Source organism: Python bivittatus, unplaced genomic scaffold (genome assembly GCF_059951505.1).
Source record: "Python bivittatus isolate LINGU-HERP-01145 unplaced genomic scaffold, Pbiv_v1 ctg000560_np1212, whole genome shotgun sequence".
In the NCBI taxonomy this organism is placed as follows: domain Eukaryota; kingdom Metazoa; phylum Chordata; class Lepidosauria; order Squamata; family Pythonidae; genus Python; species Python bivittatus.
Window position 1 is genome coordinate 9,783,652 of NW_028277083.1, and position 26,631 is coordinate 9,810,282.

The window sequence follows — 26,631 nt, forward strand, 5'->3', positions numbered from 1 at the left end:
AAGATTCTCTTTGCTGCCACTGCCAGCCTTACCAGGTAGACCAGACAGGAAACACAGCCAGGTAAACTAATTCTACTTTTGTGATGGAATGGAATTATGAAGGCCAAGCTCAGGGAGATAAACATTTTCTTAGCTCCCCAGAAGAGCGTGGGAGGAACAAGAGGATGAGACTGGCACCTCCCTGAGGAATTCACACTGTTGTGGCTGGAGGACTTTGGGAACTGGGGTTTTAGTCTGGGAAGATTCTTGCTAGAGGTTGTAGCTAATAAACAGAGCTGGACTGAATTGGCATTGTCTCTTGGAGTTCCTTGGGCTAGGCCTGACAACTTTATTGTAAAGCTACATTAACAGAATTTTGCAAGTCTGAAAGTACAATCCTCCCTCTGTCTCTTTTACAGCCTGAGAAACTAGGGAGGGTCTCTTCTGAGCCTCTTGCTCCACCCTCTATGCAGCTGAGGGCTATGCGGTCTCTTATCTGACTGTTCCCTAGGCAGCACCTCTGGCCCCCATCTCCCAAGGTCTTCCCCACATATCATTACAGCCATTTAGTGGTAGTCTCAAATGTTATGGCCCAGATCCGGTAGCCCAATCAAATGCATCACAACTGCTGAAAGAAGACCGTGTGAGGATTTTTCAGAAGTACTATTGGGCCAGAGATCCTGAACCATACAAGAGTTTAATGTCAACTTCTTAATTATTTTATGAGCAAAAATAGAAGGTTTCCATTTGTATTGCACTGAATGATAATGTTTGTTTGAACCAGTCACTGTGGTTATAAGTTGGTTTCTGACTTACTAGGATGTTTGGACCTAGCCAACTGTGCATTAAAGCAAACTTGGTTTTGGACAACGTATGAACTCGGACATCAAGGGAGCTTTACTTGACTAAGCCACAATTCTGTTGGGTTTAAACATTACATTAGGTTGTAAGTCTCTGTTTACAAACCCCAACGACAGGGTTTCCTCAAATGCTAAGTGAGAACTAAACAAACTGCATCATGGCCTGATATATATACAAAGGAGATTTTGCAATGGCTCCCTTACTACAGTTAATATCATCTTCTCCTTTTTTGTGTGTTTTTAATAGTTTTTATAGTTTTAATGATTGCTTTTATATGTATTTATGGGTTTTTAATTGAGTGTTGTATGCCACCCAGAGTCACTCTTTTGCGAGATGGGGAGCTGTATAAATATGATTGATTGATTGATTGATAAATAAATAAATAAATAAATAAATAAATAAATAAGGGAAGCTACATGGTATTTGTAATTTGGTGTACATTTATAAAATAAAATGTGTTCATGACTGGCATATGTTATTTAACAGCTAGCATGCTTCTGCAGTCAACACGTCTAAAGCCAAGGATGGCCACCATTACCTGCCATGCAAATTAGCCCATATTTTCTGGTAAAAATTATAGTCAAAGATGTTCTGAGCTGGAGATCTTAATATCTAACACAAACCCAACCATTCCTGTTAACCGCTGAATTTGCAAGCACAGTAACAAGTTAGCAACTTGATCACAACCCTTAACAACATGCTCCCTCAAGAAAATCTTTAACATAAATTCATCAGGGGATCCAGAAATATTCCTACTCAGAGGCAATATTATGTTCTTACAATGAACAAATAAGGTGCCTTTGCTATGAGATCATGAGTAAATCAAACATGAGGTTGGACTGTATCGTGCTGTGATAAACCTGAACTAAACACCTCTTCTTAGAAGATCCTCTAGCTTCTGTGAAAGGTTTTTAGGTTTACAAAGCTAAAAGCTCTCATCATATTGCCAAACAAGAAATTACATGGGTGCCAACTATACGAATGGGAATTCATAGCCAAATACGATGTGACTTATCAAATCTCTGTTCTGCTTTGTATGGTGTATATGAATGCAAAATATCCTTGGAAGGGGGAGCACAGAAAAAGGAGAGAGAAAATCATTTTTTATCTATCTTGTCTTCTAAAATTGCTCCCCCTGCCAAAAAAAACCCCATGTTTTCTCCCTAACACAGAAAAGGTGCAGATTCCTCTACCTTCCCCCCCCCCCCGCCCCCAGGAATCTGTTTTAGGGATATGATTTATATCAGTCAATCAGCAGGAAGAGAAAAGCCTTAAATGTATCTCCTGCTGCTTTTCCATGTTGTAAAACTTCCGTTTCTAATAATAGTAGTAACAATACCAACAATGAAAACCCTTCAGCAGAAGGAGAAGGTGAACCAGGGAAAGCAACTGCTTTGGCCTCCAAGAACGATCTTTCGTGAGTTCAGATCTAAAAAAATACTTTTCTCCCAAACCACTGACGATCGATTGGGTGTATGGGTGTCTGCCTATTCTCACCAACGTTATTTTGTAAACCATTTTAAAACGAGATGGGAATTAAGGCTGAAGACAGTGAAATTCCAGGAGAAACCATCACATCGTAGAACTACTTGGCAATAGGAAACTCTGTTGCTGAGGTCCTCCGCGCATTTTCCAGCTCTCTTCGCAAGAGGCTGGAAGTTGGGAATCTGACATGACGGGCCCTCTAAATTAGGAATCAAAACATTCCATTCTCCTCACCAGCCCCATAAATTCAAAGTGACCCCTTGTCTAAATCAGCCAGTGGCTGAAGCAATGCAACGACAGCTCCTCAAGAGTCCAAAATATACTTGAAAGTTGTTTTCCATTACTTTACACCCTGCTTTATAATTTCCATCTGACCACTCTTTCACAGAACAGCCGGAGCACTCATGTCTTTTATTGCATTAAAAAAAAAAAAAGATAATGATTGGCAGGCACCGCGGGAGGGGGGAGAGAAAACTTTGGATAGAAATATTGGACTTCTTGGAAGGTAAAAAGGCTCTGCAGTCAGGGCCAATTTCTGGTGACTGCATCCATGCAATTTTCTTGGCAGGGCTGGAGAAAGAGTGTGCCATTACCACCTCCTGGGGTGGCTTATTTATTTATTTATTTAGCTCCCCAGTCCTAGTCCACAGCTCTGGAATTCCCAAATGACCCCCCATCCAAGTCAAAACCCCTCCCAACCTTTCTTAGCTTCTGAAAACAGCCAAAGTCAACTAGGTGCTGGTAAATGCTGAGACGCTGAAGTGTTTAGGAACATTAAAGACAGATGTTTAGGGCTTTGGCTTGAATTAGACAACAGGAAAAAACACAGAAAAGTGTCTCATTGGCTTGGATCATCATCATCATCATCATCATCATCATCATCATCAATTAGATTTATAAGGCTGTCAAATCAGAAGACACAAGGCAATGTACAGGGTTGGAAACCTCATAAGCAGTGTTTCTCAACCTTGGGCACTTGAAGATGTGTGGACTTCAACTCCCAGAATTCCCCAGCCAGCCATGCTGGCTGGGGAATTCTGGGAGTTGAAGTCCACACATCTTCAAGTGCCCAAGGTTGAGAAACACTGCTTATAAGAATAAACAAGTGAACAGAGAAATATTGGCACATTGGGGAAATATGCAAAGAAGAGAATGCCAACCAGCCTTACTGTCGGCTATTATTTGAACTTAGCCATTTTGGCCAGTAAACCATGATTTACAGCTTAGTATGTTATGTGAACCTGGCCTGTTTTGTCTTATTCAACACACCAATCAAATTGTGAATTAGTGGGACATGCAGACCACTTGTCTATCTAGCTCGCTTTGGGCCTGTCCAAATGCAGAGTTTCAGGCATAGGGTTTCTCTATCCTACCTGAAAATGCTGGGGTTGTTTTTCTGCTATGTGCCTGTGGTATGTCCCAGCAGCTCTTCCACCAGGCTGTTGCAGAGGGAAAAAAAGCAGAGCCACACTCTCAAAGAAAAGGTATTTTAGGTTCTTCCACTCTCTTAACTGGGACAGTTGCAATTACTTTTGCAAGAAGTTTGCAATTTTAAAAACTGGCCCCAGAATTTGCTCGTTTTCCTTTCCACTCCTTATTCCCTTCTCTTCTGCACCATGTCTTCACCTTGAGGTGAGGGACAGTCAACATTTCTATTGGTCTTTAAACTACTCTTTGGGAAGAGAATGCATGGATGGGGTTAAAAAAAGAAGGCAAGATACCCTTGTGTTGAATTCAAGTCCTAGCAATTCCATGGACCCAACACAGTTTTCTTGGCAATGTAATAGATATGGTTTGCCACTGCCCTCTTCCAAGTTTTGGCCATGAGAACTGGCCGCATTAGAACATGAATCAGATGAATCAATATAGCAGTAGAGAGTAGAATGATATGATCAGATGACTGGGATATATTGTCATATGCTATTTTAGACATTAGCAACCTTCCTTCAGATTGAGTTCCACTGAAACTTCCTCGTCCTCCTCTCCTCTTTGTTTTTAAGAGAAACAGGTGCATCACTGCTAAGAAACTAACGTCTCATTGGAGTCAACTCCTGCAACTTCACGGACAAATCCTGTGATTCCCATTTCAACGGGACAGAAGTTGTTCGCCGCTGCTTTCGCTGTTTTCCAACTTCCCAATTTAAGTCAAAGCCTTAGGGTTCCCTCAGGGTCTCCCTCCCATGACTAGGTCTGATCTTATTCAGCTTTTTCAAGGTCAGCCAAGAGTTGCCTGTCATCTCCTGCGACCAAGACACCCTTGAGTTGAGCTGGATTTCTGGTGACTTCATGGAGCGATTCGTGTGGTTTTCTTGGTCAGAGCACAGAAGTGCTTCACCAGTGCTTTCTTTCAGGATGTTTTCCCACTTCCTAGTTTAGCCTAGACTCCTGGGATTTCCTACCGGCGGCCCATCCAAGTGCTAACCAGGCCTGACTCTGCTTAGCTTCCAAGCTCAAACGAGTTTGGCCAGATGAAAGAAAGATATTTACAAAATAAAAGTTGTCAGAGGGCTATCATAGATGGTAGAAAGAACCTGGAAGCTTCCAAGCGTTATCATTTGTTAATGGTTACCCATTTCCTGCACCTAATCTGGAAGTCTACAAAAATGAGCATCTGTTGGTGGGAGAAGTAATACCACAGGGTATTACTGGATATAAAGTAGGGTCAGGTGCATCTTCACATGACTCAGTTTTATTATTATCATTTCCACATGTAATATTTAGTTCAATATAAATGTTTATTGCTAATAACCCTTTGCAAATATAAATGAAAAGAAATCTTGTATTTTTCACTTCTTTCTCTTTCGTACGTTTCTTAAATCTATCTGGGAGTTGTTTCCCATGCAACAGCATTATAAGTCTGGATTGCATGCATTCCTATCCCGCTGAAACTCTCCATCAGCCGCAAGGGAAAGGTACAAAGACTTTGTTGAGCTCCACCAAAGCTTCAGCCAGGATAGCAGACAGAGGACTTTCCTCTTTCTTGACTTGGATTTCAGTCAAATATCCAGCATCTGCTATGAGAGAGAGCAGATGACTTATTTTAGTCGCTCCGTTGGCTTAATTAAAAGAAAACAATATTGGTTGACTCTGGACATGGCTGACCTTGCTGTACAGCAGTCAGAATGAGATTGATGTGATCCGAGAGAGAGAGAGAGAAGTGGATGAGGGCAGGTTGAGGGTGCAAGACCTTTCGGAAACCGAGTTCACACAGAATGCTAAGCCGTAAACTGTGGTGCACAAAATGCAGGGGGCCAGGTTCACACACCACCCCATGTGTGTATCTATCCACTGCCACTGGAAGATTTTAAATAATGGAGATGGATAGTCATGACATGAGTTCTGCAGTCAATTAAACCTGTCCTAGTTGTCCAGGACTGGAAGGAGACCAAATGCAACAGCAGAGAAGTTGGGCCATAAAACCTTCCTTTTCTTGAAAGCTTCCCTTCTCTCCAAAGTAATGAGTCTGGAGTTATGAGCCAGTGGCAAGCGAGCTGACTTGATCTACCAAGCCACCACCTAGTTGGCTGCTCCTTGCTACCTTCTCTAAACCCACCAGATACTCTTTAGTCCCCCAACACACCTTTTGTTATTTTTCCCATACCCTCTAAGAAGGCCTACAGGCTCAAAAATATTCTTGTAAATAAAAGTGATGGTACAGCCTGGGGATTTGCTTTGCAGATAAACCAGCTCCTGGTTTATTTTAAATCTAAAGACTCTACCTCCCTCCCCCTCAGAAAAAAGGTTGATGTGGCAGGGAACTGAGTGAGCCCCAAGGAAGATATTCACATACCCACAAAATATTGTCTGTTGAATTACCATCTCTAAGAACCAGTTTCTTTCCTTGAGATCAAGCTAGTTACTGATGAGAATGCTTCCTATTTGCTCTGCCATGCTGCCAAACAACCTCTTTCAGAAATAGATTACCCATTTACACCTTTCTCCCCCACTTGTGTGTATATGTTTATACAACCTTTTAAAAAAAAAAAATACGCCACTCAGCTTTGAAATATTTGCTAGGGAACGAGTTGAGAAAGGCCAAGACGTTATGGCCCAAAGGCCATATTCAACTCCAAAGGAGCTGAAACCTTATCACAGAATTCAAATTTCTCTGCCTACTGTTCAGGAACTGACAACGATGAATGTTTAGATTACTTTTGCTAAGAACTTACTATAAAGAAACAGCAGAACAAGCAGAAAGAATGTTAATGGTCTGGAGGATAATGTTATCCTCTGAATAATGTTCTACTCGTAATGGTGGCTGGAGCATCTGTGGTCCTCCTGACTTTATGAAACTACAATTCCCAGCATCCTTTCAACATGGGTCATGGTGGCTGGAGCAGATGGGAGTGGAAACAGTAGGTTTTCCAGTACAGTTTTGAATGTTGCCCAAATCCATGTGTGGTCTCTCACTATTTGGCTGCTCACTGCTACCCTAAATGTTGGCCATTGATGGGAGCTCCATCTTCAAGTAACTATTGGCCTTGCAAGGAACATTTGAAGAAACAGACCACCTTGTCTTGTCCTGTGGCCTCGCAGGAAAGGCTGGGATTTGTGCAAAGGTTCAGTTATTTTGCAATGGGTGATAGTCCCAAGGAAGGGTAAGTGAGTAACATCTCTTTTTCATCCCTGCTCAGAATTTCAGCAGCAGCTTTTGGATGAATTCTTGGGAGCTACTGACATAAAACCAACCTCAAGTCAGTATGGTAACACTTCTCTTCTGCTGCATGATAAAGACAGCGCCAAGGGAACGCCAAGATTTTGTGAGAAGGGCAATTGCAGGAAACACAGAAACAAGAGGAGAAGGCAATTCAATCTCACGCTTACTAATAGTTTCTACAGACGCTCCCAATGTGTTCACAATTCATGGAAGGTTGAGGGCTAATCTATGCTTCTCGGGCAGGGCAGATTTAAACACACACGTCGATTCTTCTATTTCGAGGAAGTGGATTACAGCAATCTTAGCAAACAGCTGGCTATATAAAAAGACTCCCCTGGAAATGGTGGCAAAGCAGCAACTTCCTTTGCCATCAGCTCCACGGTAGAAAATAGCTTTTAATCTGTGTACCGGACTGTCTGCCTGGGCAAGCATGGTTTTGAGAACCTTCTTACCCACTGGGAAGCATAGCATGTTCCGTCTGCACCTGCCTCTTCACTCCAAGAAAGATTATACCCAATGGTGTGCTGATTAATGTATCACAACCAGCTCCAGTACCATCACTGTGCCATGCTACTAGCCACCAAACAGCTGGCTGTTTCATGCTAGGCGTTGTGGCTCAGCTCTGCTCTCAACCGGCCTGCAGAATTCCAGAAAATTTAACAATTGGCTCTGACAAGCTGGTATTTGCTGGCCCCAGCACACCACTGGTGGTCCCCTCTTGCCCACAACTCTGTGAGATGGGTTGGCTGATGGTCATTACTCCAAAGTCATCCAGAAGATTAATGGATGAGTGGGGAGGTGATTCCTGGTCTCTCCCATTCTAGTCTGACATTCTACTACAGCTCTTATCTCTCGTACAGAGGTATGAACAATTTATCTGTAATTTATCTGTTTCTACCCCATGGCCCATTTACCCATCCAAGATATAGCTCATCTCACATAAACCCATGGATTGTTTAGTCATGGTTGATTTCACTGGCTTTGCACATCACCCTAAAGCTGCCAATGTCCAGTAATAGGAGTCATACTTTGCTTTGCAAAACCAAAGAAATCACTCTGTGGCTTAGCATAGTGTGGGAACTTGGACATAGAGATGGATTTACCCATCACACTAAACTCTGTTTTGTTTTAACCACCTTTGGTGAACAAGCCACACCAACCACAATGGCTGGGTTTGCACAATGGATGGAATCACCCTGTGGCTTTGTATATGGCGTAAAACCTACCATTATGAGATGCTGAAGGGGGTGAGGAATCCGGCCCTGGAGATTAGCCCCAAGCCCATTTGGAGAGGCAGGATCCTGATACTAGCCATGGAACGGCCCTGGGGAACTCAGACAGAACTTCTATTAGCCCATGCTTACAGCTTGGGAAAGACCAAATAAATAGACCAAAGGGACATCAAGTTACTTAAGATGCTTGTTTGTGTCGCCTTAATACAGGATCCTCCCCTCCCCTGTGCACTCACACCCTGGCTGTTTAACTTGGCAGTGGGCAACTGGATAATTTGTTTCCATTGCAATGAAGTCCTAATTAACTGGAATAAACTTTTTACACTAAGTGTGTTTGTTTAATAAACTGGCCCTTTCAGAGCCTAACCGAGAGCCAATTGACGAATCGAGGGGAGTGGAAACTCGCGGAGTACTTGGAGATTAAAGATACAGTGTCTAAGCAGGCAAGTCCTGAAAAAGCCCTCTCTGTGCTTGCAAAATCCAGAAGATACATCAGATGTCTGGCTGGGGACACGGACTTAACTTCAGGGCTTCACATTTTATTTTCAGCCTTTCCACCCAATGCCCCTCCCATCACCTCTTGAGTACCCCCAAGGCCTTTGGGATTTTATTTTGCACAACTCAATGCTGGCGTCCCCAGGTGGTCCCTTGGACATCTTGCAGCCTCCTGCGCAGGAGTGTTTGATTGTACAAAGCAGAGATTTGCTTATGGAGAGAAGAAAGACCTTGAACAGGGCAGCCTTCTGACAACCCTGTACACCTTCTCTAAGGAGAAGGATGGACATGGGCAATTTTATCCTACATATGCCATCAAATTTCTGGGGTTCAAACATTCCATAGCTGTGCTCCAGGTATATTTTGCAGGTTGTATAACAGAGAGGGTTTACAAGATCTAATCTGTTCCAATGTTCGGGTTTTCAAAGAATTTACAATGTTTATAAAAACCACAGGGTCTTAGTAGGGGGGAAAAAAGATGGAGTGGAGAATCTGGGGAGTAGTAGAATTAAGAGCTATGGGAAGAGTAACCAGCAATTGAGTGCACAAAAATATGAACTTCTTAAGTAATGAAAGACAAATACCCCATCTAGTTTCTCAACCTTTGCTAGATGGCTGAAGTTTCCTGTTTCTCTAGCCAATAAAATAGCTGTTAAGAATCCTGAATTAGGTTCCCTGCTCTGTAGTAGATGAAGATTCAGTACTTTTTTACTTATACATGTAGGTTTTGGCAAAGTATGACCCTCATTGTAATATCCATAGGTGCCACAAGTAACTGACTGAACATTTTCCATTCTATCACCCCAGTTCCACAGAGAAACATTTTGCACCAAGTTCTGGCTGGTGAACCTCAACTTCTCTTACAGTATATCCCGCAGCTTCCCTCTGGATCACATTTCTTACAACAGAGGAGTAGAATCAGCAACAGCCCACCATATTTAGGCTCCCCAAATTAGCCTTGACGACCTCGACATCCCTATTTTGAAGCCAAATGCAGATTACTTGCAAAGGTGGTTTTAGTAAGCCATGATAGGAGAACGAGATTCCGATTTCTCTTGTTTTACATGATGGTAAAGCATGCCGTAGTGCCTTACCATAACGATCTGCTTCTCATCCGCAGCTGTGAGCCGCAACAACTGAAGCAGGCCGACAGAAAAAGGTCGTCACATCAAACATGTTGGTCTAACATCCGAACTACCAAAATGCAAGAGGCAATTTAAGTGTCACTTGTAAAAAGAGCCTGATTGCAGATGAACAAGAGGCAGCAAGAGTTACCAGGAAACCGAACACATTTAGTAATATATTGGTTACTAGAAAGGTCAAAGAAAAGCAGAAAACAGAGAGCAAATGCATTTCACAAGCTACATCGCTGCAGAAAGAGGGGGCAGGGGATGCAAAATCACTCTCGAAATAAAGCTTCGAGACGGCAAAGGGAGGGTTTAAAACAGGTTGATATCAAAGGATGCAATTTAATGGACAGGTGACTCAATGCATTCAGTGTTCCACCCCAGGGCCCATCCATGCTCCCCCTTGAAAAATTCACCTACAGGAGCAACCAGAACCCTATTCAGCCACAATAAAACCCAAGGGCTCATTATGTGAGCACTTCAATTCCTCTGGGATCCCAGCTCACATTCCTGAAATGGGGTATGTGAAGGCAGGAATCAGGCCCAAGGGCGACGCAGAAGATCTCCGTGGCGAGCCTGCCAAGGATTGCAGGATCCAACCTCAGTGAGAAAGTGTTCTCCAGAATTCATGTGCCTCCACAGGGCGACAGAGAGGATAACTCAGCAAAATGGAGGGGTAGAAGCAGATACTTAAGGCAGAAGTTAAGGAATGTTGGTTTTCAGCCCTCCGTTACATGTACTGCTTCCTGCCAACTGGAAAACAGCATTATAGGCAGAGGGTTGGAACAAAGCATTGCTCCTAAAACTTCACTTTCTGTTTGCAGGGAACGGTCGATGCATGGGGTGTTCAAATTAATATGACATGATGCAGTCTATTCGAACACACATTTGGCCACACTATTAAACCAGCCTGAGGTTAAGAAAGGTAGCAATCACGATCCGTTACGGTCTTTTTAAAATTCTATAAACAAGGCTATTTCACATGTCCATTTGCAGTTGCCCCTTCCTGAAGGACTCCGAGGGCAGCCTCCGTATCTAAAAGTAGAGCATTCTTCAAAATGCCTCATTTTGTTTGTGATGAGAACATTTTGTGGGTCAAAAGAACAGAGCAAGCTGAAAACCCTGAATTTCTTCTGGAGATCACTCCAACTCCAGTTGCCAAAAATAGACAGCCTGGTTCTCTGCCAGCCTGTAGAGTCCTTGGGGCTCTCTGAACTTGGTGGTTGGCTGGCAGACGTTTCATTACCCAACTAGATAACATCATCAGTGCTAGTGAGTGTGGGGTTCGCTCCCTGTTTATATACAGTAGCTTGCCCTGCCAATGTTGGTGAGGGTGTGGTTTTCTCCTTGGTAGTTCCTTGATTAGGGTCTTGTTTTCTCCCTGATTGTTTGTCTGGTGCTGATCCCTGCTTATCTGGGTGTTTGGTCACTAAAGATGACCAAGATCATATAGCCAAGAAAAGGACTTCTATAGGCTTGCAATTTTTCTCCAGGAACATCCCTTAATGGCTAGCACAGGACCTACAAATACCCCCTGCAGCATTTGATTCCTGCTCACTCCCTCCACGCTTCTAGCACCCCCTCCTTTAAAATGGATTCTTAAACCACCACATCCATTGGGTCAGCAAAATGTCGGCCAGACAGGTTTCTAAACTGGGTTGGAACCAAACATCACAGAAAAGGCCACGTCTGTTCCAAAGTGGAGGACTGACTCGTGTTTCTATAGCAACCCAAGGAGGTAAAAAAAAAATCTCTCTAAAAGCAGTAGAAAATATGAAGCAGTAGAAAATATTCATATGAAAATGACAATATGAAGCCTTCAGGGGCATCCATGGCGGTGGAGGTTAGTGGTCAACAAAGTCAAGATGGTAGTTGCAGCAGTCCAATCCAATCCCACTCTTTTCTACCTATGGGCACAAAGGGGTACTTTGACCGTGATTCCTTGACAACCGTTTTGGATCTCCTCCCTTGTAGATTCTGCTGAAGCCTTCACAAAACCATAACCATGGCTTCGATAGGTCCCCAACCCTAGGCTGACATATAATCTTAACAATGGAATAGATTGCTCTCACCCTAAAAATATCAGTTACATTCATTGTTCGCTCAACCCCCAAAGGCACAGAGGTTGTTACAATTTTAACCCAAGGTTCCTCATTAGGTTTGCAATTTACATATTTCCCATTAAGACAAGGAGGGGAAGAAATTATTCAAGGGAAATGCAGCAACTCTGCCTTTCTAAGACCGTTAACAAAATGAGCTGTGTACCAATGGAATCCAATCTCTCTCTTCCTCCCCACACATCGGCATGATTCAAATCCTCAAACTCAAAGACTCTTTGCCACAGAATATCCTATTCAATTAAGCAACCGCCACTTAACGTTTGGAGCCATTGCTGTGAGTTATTGAAAAAACAAAAAAACTAGTGTTAAGCACTGGATTGTCAGTATACCCCACTTCTCAAATGTTCTGATTCTAGGGCTCGTCAGAAGCAGTAGATTGAGCCAGAAGATTTTATTCTTTGAACTGCCTATTTGAGTGACACTTTGTCATGCATTCCTCTAGAAGACGGGCTGAGAAAAAAGGCGGTAGAAACTGCCAGCTGTCATTTGAGAGATTTACTGCTTGGTACGGAAAAATTCAGCTGGGGAGGTAAAACATTGCTGCTAATTTCATTTGATGCTTTCCAGCTACTAAAGGATTGGTGCATCTTGCTAAGGATGAAAAACTGGCTTTTACCAGCTAGAATGAGTATTTTCAAGCTTAGGGAGAACCCCAATGGAGCCCCACACCAGCACCCTGGCATCTGAGGACTGGAGGAAGGAAGGGCCAATTGCATTGCTGGAGACTCATTCAAGAATGTTGGTTGCTACTGGAGTGGCTTGGACATCAACCTATTTTCCTCCCCTACCTTTCCCCCCTCCACCCCTTTCTTTGAAGCATCTCATCCAATGAAGAATTCTTGGAAACTCAAAGGCTTGCAACTCTTTTGACACCCTGCAGTTGGCTAACAAAGACATTGGTTTTCCTGCTCCTCCCTGGCCACAGTTTGAACCTGACAAATTCTTTGTACCTTCTCTCTGCTGTTCTTTCTGCTTAAGCAGTAGAAGGAACCACCAATGTGTTTTTAAAAAATCCATCAACTTTCAGCAACCCACTGTTTAATTTGGAGAACACTGAGCCCAGGATGGTAGGGGACTGGTCAATCTGGTTTTGAACTAGACAAGTGACAGTAATATTTTTGTAGACACAAATAACAGGACATTTTACACTAAGGTTGACCGCTGCTTAAGTTAAGTCTACAGACAGGATGACTACATATAGCTTTAAAAGTAAAGATAAAGAGTACAGTTCATGGGCGAAATTCATATGTGAAAAAAACAGAACCGCTCTTTGTATGACTAGCAGATCCAATGAAGACTGACAACTCATCAGATCCATGGGAGGAGGATGCTAGCATGGCCTAAAAAGGCAACATAGGACAGATTCTCAAGGCAAAGGCTTAACAAAGTTCACATTTGCAATTAATGACCTGGTTTGGCTAATGGGGTGGTCCTTCCTCCAAAGATCCAACATGTTGGATAATGCAATTCAGATCAATCTAATCTAATCTAATCTAATCTAATCTAATCTAATCTAATCTAATCTAATCTAATCTAATCTTTATTTCAGTCATAGACCAACATAAGCAATTCAGATCAATTTTAACCAAAAATTGGGGGACATGGATAAAAAAAAAGGACAAAGGAAGTAGACAATAGTGACTGGTATATACAGAAGATGACAACAATTCACATAGCAAGACGTGCAATGGAAAGTTAACTCCATGGGGAAAACGCTCCCTCAAAACACATAATCTGCTTCTCATTATCTCTTCCTTATAAACCCCTTGAAACTAACTTGAAATATACTCATTATTTCTGTTGCAAAATTTTATTTATTTATTTTATATGGCCATCCATCTAATCAGCAGAACTTGGGGTGGTGAACAAAGATAAAAACACAATGCATTTTTCAAAAGGAAGGAAGGACGGAAGCACAGAAGGACGGAAGACCAAGTGGAGGCTGCTATAAAAATCTCAATGCCCACATATGACACGCAACCACAACAGAACTCTAGTAATATCCTGGCCCCAGTGCTGGGGGGAAACCATGTCTTCCCAGCTTCAGGCTGTAAAGGAGAAGAGGGGAGGAAATGTACTTGTAAACTTGCAAGATGGATGTCAGCCTCAGAGGGTAAGCCAGATAGGAATCATGACCAGATGAACTAATTCTACTTTATTATAAAGCGATATTAACAGAATCTTGCAAGTCTGAAAGCACAATTCTCATTCTTGTCTCCTTTACAGGCTGAGAAATTAGGGAGGGTCCCTTCTGAGCCTCTTGCCCCCCTCCCACTATCCAGCTGTGGGCTATGCCATCTCTTATCTGACCATTCCCTTGGCAGCATCTCTTGGCCCCGTCTCCCAAAGTCTTTCCAACATCCCATTACAGATATACCTACCACTAGTGGAGAAGGCTTCAGTTTTGCAAGAGTTGAGACAGCTTGGAGAAGTGCTTCTTTAATTTGTGATGATCGCATTAAACATGACTATGTATCTTTGCAATTTCACATCTCTTAAGAGCCCATATACAATCTGGCAAGAATGCCAGGCTGACTAATATACCCCATATTACTCAAGGCAGTGTACCTTAGCCTTCTGAAGGACCCATTCTACCAAAGGTCATAGAGGAGGGAGCAGATTTCCCATGACAGCTTCCCCTCCCTCACCCAACCAGCAATTACCAAGTGCCCTGAAGCAAAGAGATGAACAGTTCTACATTTTAAAAAATCTAAATGTTGATTTAGACTCTACACTGAAGCACACAGCACTTTAGGACACATTGATGGTAGTTAGTCGAACACACAGACCCAGTTCTACCTGCACATGTACAGTGTAGGTAGCAAAATTTCATGGTTTACTGTTCCTTTTAAACTAGTGACCAGAGCAGGACATTGCAGGACTCTAATTTGGTTCCCTTGTCTCAATTTAAGTCTCCTCAAATCACTCTGCGCTCAGCTGTAGCAAAGGAAGGCCCTTAGAAGAAGCAAGAAATAAGGAGAGGTAGAAATGTCTTGTTACACACAATGCTGTTCCCCTGATCTATACAGAAACATATATCTAACATATAAAACGTATAGTTCTGCATAGAAAAGCCATCATCTGAATATAAAAATCCATCAAATTATCCAAAATAGACCCCTCTGTAATTTTGGGCAGCCAGAAGGTACAGGTTTATCCCCAAGAAGAAATAAAATAGGTCCGTATGATTTGGATGAAATATTTTCTACATCTATCTTCTTGATAAATACAAAGGATTGTTCTTATATCTGTATTCTAGCACTCTATTGAAAGTTTTTCAGATGTTCAGATAATACTTGAAAGCATTTGTGTCCATTTCCCCAGCTTTGCCCAGCAACACTACAAACAGGAGGATTCAATTTTCTACCTGAAAATACTGTAATGTTAGAGGAAGGCAACTCCATAGCTTTACGTAAATACCAAGAATATCATCTTACATATCCTTTCTGGTCAAGGAATGACTTGGATTACAGACTATATATTTGAACAATAAGGTAAGCAGTGAACTATCTACAGATGAAGAACTTAGAAGCCATCTTGTTAATCCAACTGCCCTGGGACCTGACAAAGAAATGTTCTCCACAAAAGTCTTCTCTGATGGCATATACCGAAGCAAGAGTAGACAACAATTATTGAAACTCAACAACCCTCTTTCATTGGCGGCCATCAAAACAAAGCAATAAATCTACCTCAAGATAATACCTCTGTGACATCTCGCACTTCCACTTTCTCCATAGATGAAGCTTTAACAGGTTGCAAAGCCAATGTTACTTTTCACCATGACAGATTCCCCTCTCTTGAAAACATCCACAGTCCAAGATCCTATGGCCTTCAAAAAGGTAATATAGATTGCTTAACTCCCCTAAGCTACATATATTAACAGATTCACTCCTCTGAAAATTTATTGAGAAAAATGTAAGACTTACTTTGATGAGTATAAATCCTTCTTGTCTGCTGATCCGAGGCTCTGAAAGACAGAAAACCATAGCATTTAATCCCACTTTCTCCTTAGGCACATGCAAAAAACAAAAACAAAAAAAACAGAAGGCAAAGAAGCTTAAAAAGAATAAGTATGACATAATGCATATAAATGGGCCCAGTAAAGTTTGAGTTTTCACTTTTGGCCACTGGGTTCAAACCCTTCATATGTCAGAATAAATGGAGACTGTGTAATCCACAGCAATAGGAATGAAGTGGAACATTTAGATGTTTTAACAGTATGGATTTTTCAAGTGTCTGGTACCAACAACTTACTTAACAAATTCAGGGCACATGACCTATCTGCTAGTCCACAAGAGATGAGTGGAAATTAGCAGGCTAATCATGAGCCCCAGAAGGACCTCTTACAAACTAAGGGAAGAGGCCATTGCTAAGTGGCGGAGTTCATGGTTTGTACCACAGAAGATTAAATCTCTTGCATTTTCCAAGTGACGCAGCAAATAAGAAGGTCACCTGCCTGAGACCACAAAATAAAATGGAACTAATGGGCTTGATAAAATGTAAGACAGTTTCACACACTCTATACTTAATCAAGTACAATTTAATGTCCTTTCTTTGAAGTTTGGCTTCTTCCATGTCTTTATATAGTGCTACAATGTGGGCCCAGCCAGAGAGGAAAACTACCATTTGGAAAAATCCTTAACTTTAGATATTCTTAATTAGGCTTATATGTTACAGTTCTTGCTAGCTAAGCAGAGTCCTGTTTGAGTCTAGCAATTCTGCACCATCAATTCGGCTACAGCTGGACCCATCCTGTGGGGAATGGGACGATATCTGTCCTACACCATCCACCATCTTTCATAAATTCCATTGCAAGCATTTTCCAAAGAGTTGGGGGGGGGGGAAAGAATGCCCCCCACCACCTTGAAAGCAAACAGTGCTACTGGATCACGAATCTCTACCTAAATTAATGCTCTGTTTTCAAGCCACAAAAACGTTCAGATGTGTACAGGCCAGTCTGCCTGTGGGGTTGAGACATTCCCATGAGCTAGCCTTCCAAAACACAACTCATCCATCATCTCTTGTTTTGCTGACAGGTGTCCTCATTCCCAAGTAGCTTAAGTCTTTGATGGAACCCTGAATTGCCCAGTAAAAAAAAAATGTAGCATTTGCATGGCAAAAACAGAAAGAGTCCAGGTTGAATTCCCTCAAAGGCCACAATTTGAAATCCAAATTCAATCCTTGTTTGCAAAGAAGTCAAACTTCACTGTGGACCTTCAGTCTCAGTTTAAGCAAAGGAGTATTCTGTGTTCCCTGCACCTGCTCAGGTTCTTGGAGAATCAGTTAAGTTGGCAAATCCATCATCAGGGTGGAATCAGAATGATATGAGTGGAAATATATGGAGGGGTGTCAATTTTCAAAAACATTGTATTTTGGATTCCTATATTGCTTTAAGTCAGTGTTTCTCAACCTTGGCTGCTTGAAGATGAGTGGACTTCAACTCCCAGAATTCCCCAGCCAGCAAGAGATGAAGTCCACACATCTTCAAGCTGCCAAGACTGAGAAACACTGCTGTAAGTCATTACTTTATTTATCAAAGTTTGTTGAATACCCCACTGTTCAATGGATTCAAACAACTTATGGTTCACAAATCACAATAGCTGGTTTCATTCAATGCACAAAATTAAAAACCCACATCATGGCTTCCCTCTGTCCATGCTCTCATCCCTCACCTCCCATTTGGGTCAGCAGATGCAGAAGGAGGCAAGCACATGTCATATAATCATCTACAAGCCAGTGTTCAGCTTATTAAGAGACAGATCTTGATGCACCAGCTCTCATCTGCCAAATTGTTATTTTTCAACCTTAGCAACTTTAAGACGTCTGGACTCCAACTCCCAAAATTCCCCAGCCAGCATGCTGGGAGTTGAAGTCCAGACATCATACAGTTGCTAAGGTTGAGAAACAGTGTGAAAAATGTTTTCTACTCTCACGTTAGAACCAACCCCAAAAAGAGACATTTTCTGAGGAGTACCTGCAGCAATGCCACCATAATGCAACATTCCTGCAGACACCAGCATGCTATTTTTATTTTTATTTTTTTTGCATTTGGACATAGACAATCCTAACAGCATGAACGAGTAAACAAAGCTATTAACTATTCATGCTTTTCTAGGTGGGAGGAGCAAAAGTGGAGAATACCAAGCGAGAGACCAAACCTTAGATCTGGAAGTTCAAGTTTTCTCAATGTTCTCAAGGTCCTTCAGGGCCATTCGAGCAGAAGTTTTCTCCCCCCACTTGTGTATGAATGGCCGTGCTCCTTGTATTTGCAGGATGAGGGAGATCAAGTCGGTGGTTGCCTGCTAGCAGCATGCTTGCACTCTCAAGCTAATGTTGTATTTTCACATTGTAGTTGCTAGGCAGCAACTACAAGATGATTCCAAAGGAGGGAGAAGCCACCAGGCAGAATACTAATCAATGGTGCAATAAACTGGTCCTCCCCAGTGTTCACCAGCTGAGATTCCTTTCCTAGAAACAGTCATTCACAAACTCAAGCACAGAGTCCTCACGAGCAAAATTAATGGGATAGGAACGTTTCTAGCTCTCAGGTTTCCTGAGTGCCAATATTGTTAGACCGCAGCTTACAGATAGAACTTGGAGTTTAATGTTATCTTTCTTCTTCCTTTTTTTTTTTTTTAAGAGATGTGAATTTTCCTGTAGGTGAAAACTTACTACACGCAGCGTTGTGCAAGGTCAACATCATTTATACCCATTCACATTTTATGAATGAAATGAGCATTAGGGCAGGTTGGTGATGAAGGAAGCCAAATTGTTCAGTAACCCAGCCTTCTAGAAGGCTTCAAAGGATGGTGCACAGAGAACATACAACGGAACAGCAAGGCATACAATTTCCTTCACAGACCTAACAAGAGGTTAGCAGTTACGTTTGAGGCATTGCCTTGAGAACATGAGTTGATTGAACAGTATTCCCCAAAGCAGCCTCCTCAAGAACCCCATGGTCTACAGGTAGTAATCTTTCCATAAACCCCTCTTCCTCTGGACCAAACAGTAGTATTCAGGGACCAGATCTGGTGTAAGATCTCCCATTACTGATCTCCGTCTTACAAGCTAAAAGACAACTGTTTTATCCTCCCAAATTTATTTATTTATTTATTTATTTATTTATTTATCAAATGTAAGTAGCCACCCATCTCACAAATGTGACTCTGAGCAGCATACAATAAAACAGAACTAAAAACAAAACTTTAAAAAACCATTAAACCATTAAAACATAAATATCACTAAAACCACAGGAGAGTGCCTTCAAGACCTTCCATACAAATAAAGCCATTTCATGGGCTTCCCACTTCCATGAGATCACCAAGCCTGCTGACAAAACCACATTTTAAGGGATTTCTGGAAAATCAATAGGGTCGGGGCCGATCTCACTTTGGGGGGGGGATGATGTTCCATAGGGCAGGCGCTACGGCAGAGAAGGCTCACCTCCTGGGCCCTGTCAGATGGAACTCCTTAGCAGACGGGACCCACAACATGCCCCTTCCTGCTGGACCTGATGGGACAGGTAGATGTAACCAGAGAGAGGTGGTCCCTCAAATAACCCGGCCCCATGCCATGTAGGCCTTCAAAAGTCAAACCAGCACCTTGAATTGGACCTGGAAGCAAACTGGCAACCAATGCAGCTCGTGAAGCAGAGATGTAATTGTGCAGTTCTAGAAGCACACATAACTACCTGCACTGCCACATTTTGCACTAGTCAAAGTTTCCAGATACTCTTCAAGGACAGCCCCATGTAGAGCGTGTTACAATAGTCCAAGTGGGAGGTGACCAGAGTCTGAGAAAAACAGTTAAAACACAACTCAATGCTTTCTATTCCACCTCACCAGGTAGTTGCATTGATTCATTACTGAAGCTCTGGACCCTGCGTGTTTGGCCAAACTTTCATTTTTGGGGTTGATCTAGATTTGCTAGAGGATAGGTAAGTATGGCCATTCCAAGATACTGGAAGTCAGTGGTTTTTGCTGCAATTCCAGAGGACTATTCTGTACATTCATGCCGAGCGTTCATGCACTGCAACCCTGTTTCTATTTTTCTCAAGGTTTTTATTGTCTTCGCTCTTTTTTCTGACTCTTTCCCCTGCTCTTTTGCAGTTATTTATACAGCGTTTTGAACTTTTAAAGGAAGCATCTGTTTCATTTGTGAAGAATTATACCCATCTGTGTTACTGTACGAATATCTTCGTTAGTGCATGAGTAAATGCATATTTCAACAAGAGCAGCATTTCTGCCGTAAATTACCAAATCTGTCGACGTTAGCTTTCTCATCCAAGGGAATTGTTATTCGCATCATCCTTCCTTTAAAAAAAAAAAAAAGACCCTTTTGAAGGTTGACAGGCAATATGCCAATTGTGTTTCAAAAGCACTGACTGGCTTCATAAATCCTTCTAAGCCATGGCTTAGTTATCCACAGCTTACTGAAAAATTCAGAATTAGCTACGTTGTGAATGACAAACCCCAATAACCGGGTCTGATATCATGGTAAGTTAAAACCACGTACACCATAATAAAACTTTGGAAACCTCACAAAGAATGAAAACCAGCACTGCTGAAGTGCACAAGAAACCAAAAAACAACCAGGATCGCTAAGAGTCTTTCCATCTCCCAAACCTTCTTGGAGATTGATCCAGGCTGAAGCTGGGACTGATGCAAGCTGTTTGGAACGTTTGGGGACCTATTTGCTTTCCTCCCTTCTTTGTAACTCTTGCATCTGTCCTAGCAAAGGAAGCCAGAGATAAAACTAACCAGGAATTCATTAGCAATAGTTTACACTGAACTTGCTGAGTTATTGCTGGAGTTAGGTTGAGAAGATAGGCGATGGTCCATCAAGGACAAGCTGATGTTGTATGGTTGTTCTTTAATGGCTAATCAGCTTAAGCAACTTTCTTAAACCAGATGTTCCTTGTCCATGAAAACAGTGAGGATATATCAAGAATTCATGCAACTCTAAGTGGGGGTCCACCTCTGTTGAGTAACCCTCCCCCACAAGATGGCACAGCCGTTAAACGTACTCAGCTTATCTCAACTACTGTGAAAATATACCAAACACGTTTCCTTAGCAAACAATCAAGATGGATTTGGCTGAAATGTTTTCCATTATGAACAAGGGATTGTCCATTACTTTACAGAGATACTTTCAAATAATACATTTGTGTCTTTCCCATAAAGTCCACTTTTCATTTCCAAAGAGAAGATTTCATCTCTCAGGCAATCTCCCATTGTCTACATTTTAAAACAGAACTTTTCATCTCGTTCTTTCAATTTATACCACTGTCTTGAATCTAAAGTGGAAAGTGTAATAGATGAGGAGGTGCAGTTAAACAGCTTTTCATTAGAATGTATCTCTGTGTTCCCACCTATGATTTTTGGGAATTTTATTAGAGTATGTCCTATCCCATGCATTAGGTCACCTACTGACAAACTAAACCAGCGTTTCTCAACCTTGGCAACTTTAGACATGTGGACTTCAATGCCCAGTATTCCCCAGCCAGCCTTGCTGGCTGGAGAATTCTGGGAGTTGAAGTCCACACGTCTTAAAGTTGCCAAGGTTGAGAAATACTGAACTAAACAGAAAATTGCTAAAATTATCTTTTATCCAAATTCTAAACAAATCAAATCAACCATTATTACGGTCATTAACCAGTAAGAAATTACAAAGAATATCCAGAGATATCTAGTGATTCTTTCAAATCTTCAGTATGCCTTTAAATGCTTTCACTCAAGACATGGAAGTAGGAAAAAAAGGTCACCAGATTGTTTTTTTTAATCACTTTGATATAATCCAATTAAAATAATGAATTAATAGAAGAAAAAAATACACATACAACAGCATTTAATATGTGACTTCAAAATTAATAGCTGTGATCATTTTTAAAAAGTGTAATTAAGATATTGTGGATTTTCCAGAAAAACTATAAGTCAGGAAAACAGAGCTAAATTACAAATTCAGAAAAAGTATTTCTACTTCAGGGAATGTAGCAATTTATAATGAAGGCTCTCTATGTTTCCTGTATCAGTTCTTCGCTTCTGACAATAAGGCAGAGAGAAGGGTTCCAGTTTAATTTTTTCTTTTGGACACATAATATCTTTATGAATTAACTCAAATCAAAGTCAGTTCTTGGAGAACTTCATCACACATGACAAAAGGAACCTAATGCTGGCATCAGGTCTGAATTTCTGAGAGTTCAACATACTTGCCCCACCTCTTGCTTCAAGCCTCCCAATTCCACCCTTGGGTTTCCTACAGTTCCATGTGAGTCATGATCAAGCCAGGCCCAGCACATCATTTTTTTTGATTACTCACCTCACTGTTGACTCAGATTTTAGGAACCACACATTAAATCCCTTAACAAAATAATGGGAGAAAGTTGAGCTCCTGATCATTTTTCTTAAGTATATTTTTGGATGATGTGCTTGCCTGCTTTGGATTTACCTATTTGGAAAGAGAACAGAAATGCTGTTTCCTCCAGAGCAATATTTTCAATAAACATATATAAAGATTATGGGGAAAGGATACCCTTGGATGGATGCTATAGAGGAAGATAAAGTGTCCGATGAATGCCAAAGACAACGGAGGCAATCCAACTAAATTCCTATTACTAAGACATTCTATGGTGACTTTTAGTCCAAGGTGAGCCTCAGAGCTTGGAAATATCTATCTCCCTATAACATGATGATAGGAAGATTAGATTTAGTCCAATATGGTATATGGGCCAGCTAAACCAGCCCCATGATGGTTTTGTGCATTGCCTGAGTCCATCCATTGTGACTTGTCACCCACAGCACTTCACTTAGTTTCATAAACAACTAAAGTAAGCTTATTCAACAAAGCATGAGGAAAACAAACCATGATTTAGCATAATTTTTGTTGTTGTAAGCCGCTCAGAGTCCCCCGTTGTGGGGAGATGGGCGGGGACAAGTCAAATAAATCATCATCATCATCATCATCATCATCATCATCATCATCATCAATGGACCGGTTCTTTATGTTGGTAGAGAATTTATCCCTTTTAATTCGGAGCTGTCCAACAGCAGACCCATAATTTCACTGGGCCCTTACATTACAGCTCCTACTTCATCAGTTACTTTGGAATGACATGGATGAATCGCTTTTACATACTTGGCAAAATCTGCTCCACAAACTCATATATATCATAACCTTTGAAAGGTCCTTTCTAAACGAAAGAAAAAAAGAGCAAAGATAATTCATCCTTTTCAATCATACTCCATGAGGCCCAAGCGGTGGCATTCTTAATTTAGCATGTAAGAATTCTCCTCTTCAACAGTCCAGGTACAGAGAGCAAATATTTATGCATTTCTTACATATATATTTATACTGATTTTCTTTCATGGAAGCAGCCTTCAAAATTTGCATCGCAAGCCAGACTTAATTTAAAAAGAAAACAAAACCTTGCCTTGACAAGGGTGTGTTTGCCTTATCTGGTGCACACACACACACACACACTAGCTGAGGCATCTGAGCAGCAAATTTGCCTCACACTTTATAGCTAAACTGATTACAGGAGAGTCAGCCAATATGTCAAACAGATGAAAGAGGAGGGCTATCTCATGATAACACTGCATCTTAAAAATTAAGCACAGCTGGAAGGAAAGTTCTACCAGTATAGTTGAAAGATGTTCTGCATCTTTGGGGGATGGGGGTGGATCCTTTGTTTCCTTGAATCCTTGCTTTAAGAAATGTCTCATGCCAAAAATGCGTGTGCTTTTTAGATCAGGGATCCTCAACCTAGGTGACTTGAAGATGTGTGAACTTCAATCCCAGAATTCCCCAGCCAGCCCACTCTGGGAGTTGAAATCTACACATCTTCAAGTCGCCAAGGTTGAGGAACCCTGTTTTAGATGGTTCAAAAGATGCAAGATGGACTTTGGGAAAGAGGAAGACTGAAATGAAGTGATTGGGAATCTAGGTCATTTAGGGAACAATCTCATAAGTCTTTTTAATGAGCCCCTAGAGCCTTGGACAATGCTATACACATCCCATTAAATATGTCCCTGAAAGAGACAGTCAACTGCAACGAGCAAGTTTTCCAAGTCGCTCCAGAAGAATCCAGCCAAGTGGTAATTCATAGCACAGTTGCTGCCTGTACAAACAGAAGGGAAGACAAAAAGAAAGAAGAACTCCTGTCCTGCCAGTCAACAAAGATAGTGTGCCAAACTCAACAGAAGACAAAACGGACTCAAAGACGGGTGGGGGAGCAAAGGGCCGCTGCTTTTTTCTACATGTGGTTCACCGTCTCTGCTTGAAGGCAATCTGAACCTCAAGAGGCAGACCGACTTTCTCTTTCAAATCCAGACCTAGATGTTACCAATAAATGACATATACACAAATATTCTGACAACAACCCTGGGAATCAAAATTTCTTCTTTATTACGATGGGTGATGTCCTACCTTTCAGGCTAACAACCATTCCAAAGTGGCTTACGAAACCACATAAACCATTGTAAATTGAAATAACATATCACCTTAACACCAACGACAAACCCAAAGCTTTTAGGAGCCTTCTGGGAAAGGGAGATAGAGGTAATAGGTCCATAGGGTGGAAAGAAAAGTCCAAGTTTCCAGGATGGGCGTCAGTCACCTGCGTTCATCCCTTCAATTCAGAGATCCATCCCACAGGGCACTTGGGGGTCCCAATAATAACAGGTGGTGAAACGGTTTTCTTCATAATGCCTTGTGAGAAAATGTGTCCTGCCCAAGCCATCTTCCAAGTTTCTTCAGAGAAGATCTGAAAAAGAACTTGGCGAGGGGTGTTGCGTTTACTAACTGGGTTCAATGGAGTGGAAACTCTCAGACAAAGAATATCCCTCACGTAGACAACCGATCCCCTTTCTCCCCAATTTAAATGATTTCAATGACTATAAATTCCTGGTGCCTGTCTAATTGTTTGGGGGAAAGAGACAGTGTGCTCCTGTTCTCCCGGACCACCCGCATTGGCTGATTCCCAATCACAAAGACCTATCACAAAATACTTCTGTAACACACTTGGAAATATAGCTCTTGTTGTTGCTATTGTTATTTGAATATTACAAATGAAGGTGAGAAAGAAGGAGACACAGTGCTACTTATGCATTCTCAAAGCCAGAAATGGCTCCTGGCCTGCAAGATTGGACCTGTAAGATTCTTTTAGAGCTGATTTGAAAACTTAGCCTGGAAAAAGGCACTGACAAGGCCTTTTCCATACTGTTGCCAAGAATGTGATAGGAATGTATCCACAAAGTCACCAGAAATTGAGTTCAACTCAAGGGAGACGTTATCTTTACACTCCACCGTTTTCACACATACCTACTTTGAAGTCATGATACGTACTGTGATGTGTTGTGAGTTTTTGGCAAAATATCTGATGCATGTTTATAGAAATGATAGGACAATGTAGAAAGTCATTTGCATAAATACGTTTTAAGTGAGTTAAGTATGCAAAATCCAGCAGCCAGAACGTAAGAACTAGTAGTAATCTTTACTGCGGTCAAAGACCAGTACAGAATTCAAGAAGAATCACGTTCAGAGTATAAACTACTTTGCTGAATGAAGTGAGCTTAGAGCCCGCAATTAGACTTGTGTTCAACTCTTAATTCATCAAAGGGCTACAGGGAGATTTCTTTGTGGTTTCAGTTTTGGCAGGATGGCTAGCATATCCAACAGTTAAGGTGCTGTAGACCACTAAGGACCTAAACATGTAAATCAAGGTTCAGGGACATGGCTTGGAAGGAAGCTCACGCGCCTTGTTGGGACTGGAAAGCAAAGAGAGAGAAACGAAAAAAAAGTGAGATGGGGAGGGTCTCTTGAGAAGAGAATTGTGTTGTTCCTTCTTCTACAACAAGGTATATCTGGCAAAAACTCAGTCGAGACACAGGCCAAAGAGAGAAGACCACGCTGACAAACATCATGACCTATTTGGGTTAGTCTTAAATTTGTCAGCAAGCACAGCTACAGCTTCAATTAAATAAAATTAAGTTACTGCTGCTGAAATCCTTAGAGTAGGAGGTTTTCTCCAAGGTGGTCTGCTATGAAACAACATTACCAAGAGAATCCTAGTTACTAATAGCAGGGGCTGTGACTCAGAATGGAGTCTGAGAAGAAAGAAAAAACTTGGGTTTGGATTTCAGAACTCCCTGAATTTCCACATTAAACCCAGGATTATTATGCTTTTCCAAGCAGCTTGAAGCTCAGGTTGGCAGTGTCAAAAATTAAACTTTGGGAAGAGCTTTTCTTGCCACTTTTAGCACAGCCAGAAATAAAGATTATGTAATTGGCATTCGGTGGAGTCTGTTGTTGAAAGCGTGCGAGGAAAATAACTGTATTGGCCTTGTTGAAAATCGGAGGGGGAGAAACACGAGTTTGTTTTGGTCAGTAAAGTGAGATGTGACTCAGCCTTCAGAGGGAACAGAAATACTGACTAAGAAAGCTTTACTTTATACCAAAGCACCCTTTATACATCTTAACCACCAAATTATACAAAGAAATCTGGTCAGGACTCCACAGGCAAGACTGAAATGTAAGGACTATGGTTTTTTCTCATATATGACACACACAATCAGACCCACACCCCCCAATAAAACAACTCCTACGAGGCTGAAAGAAGATGGGGCTTTTTGAAAAACGAACACCCCAGGGCCTGAAATACAGTCCCACATTTAGAATCA

General features: G+C 41.6%; 1 protein-coding gene across 5 annotated transcripts in view; it reads right to left on the reverse strand.

Moving 5' to 3' along the window:
- Positions 1-26,631, reverse strand: part of LOC103059330 (ankyrin repeat and fibronectin type-III domain-containing protein 1-like) — a 316,418-nt gene that overhangs the window by 113,039 nt on the left and 176,748 nt on the right. For all 5 annotated transcript variants that reach the window (XM_088148165.1, XM_088148163.1, XM_088148164.1 and 2 more), the window contains exon 4: positions 15,883-15,923. In XM_088148165.1, coding sequence (XP_088004291.1) covers positions 15,883-15,923 — 41 coding nt within the window. The remainder of the gene's footprint in view (positions 1-15,882; positions 15,924-26,631) is intronic.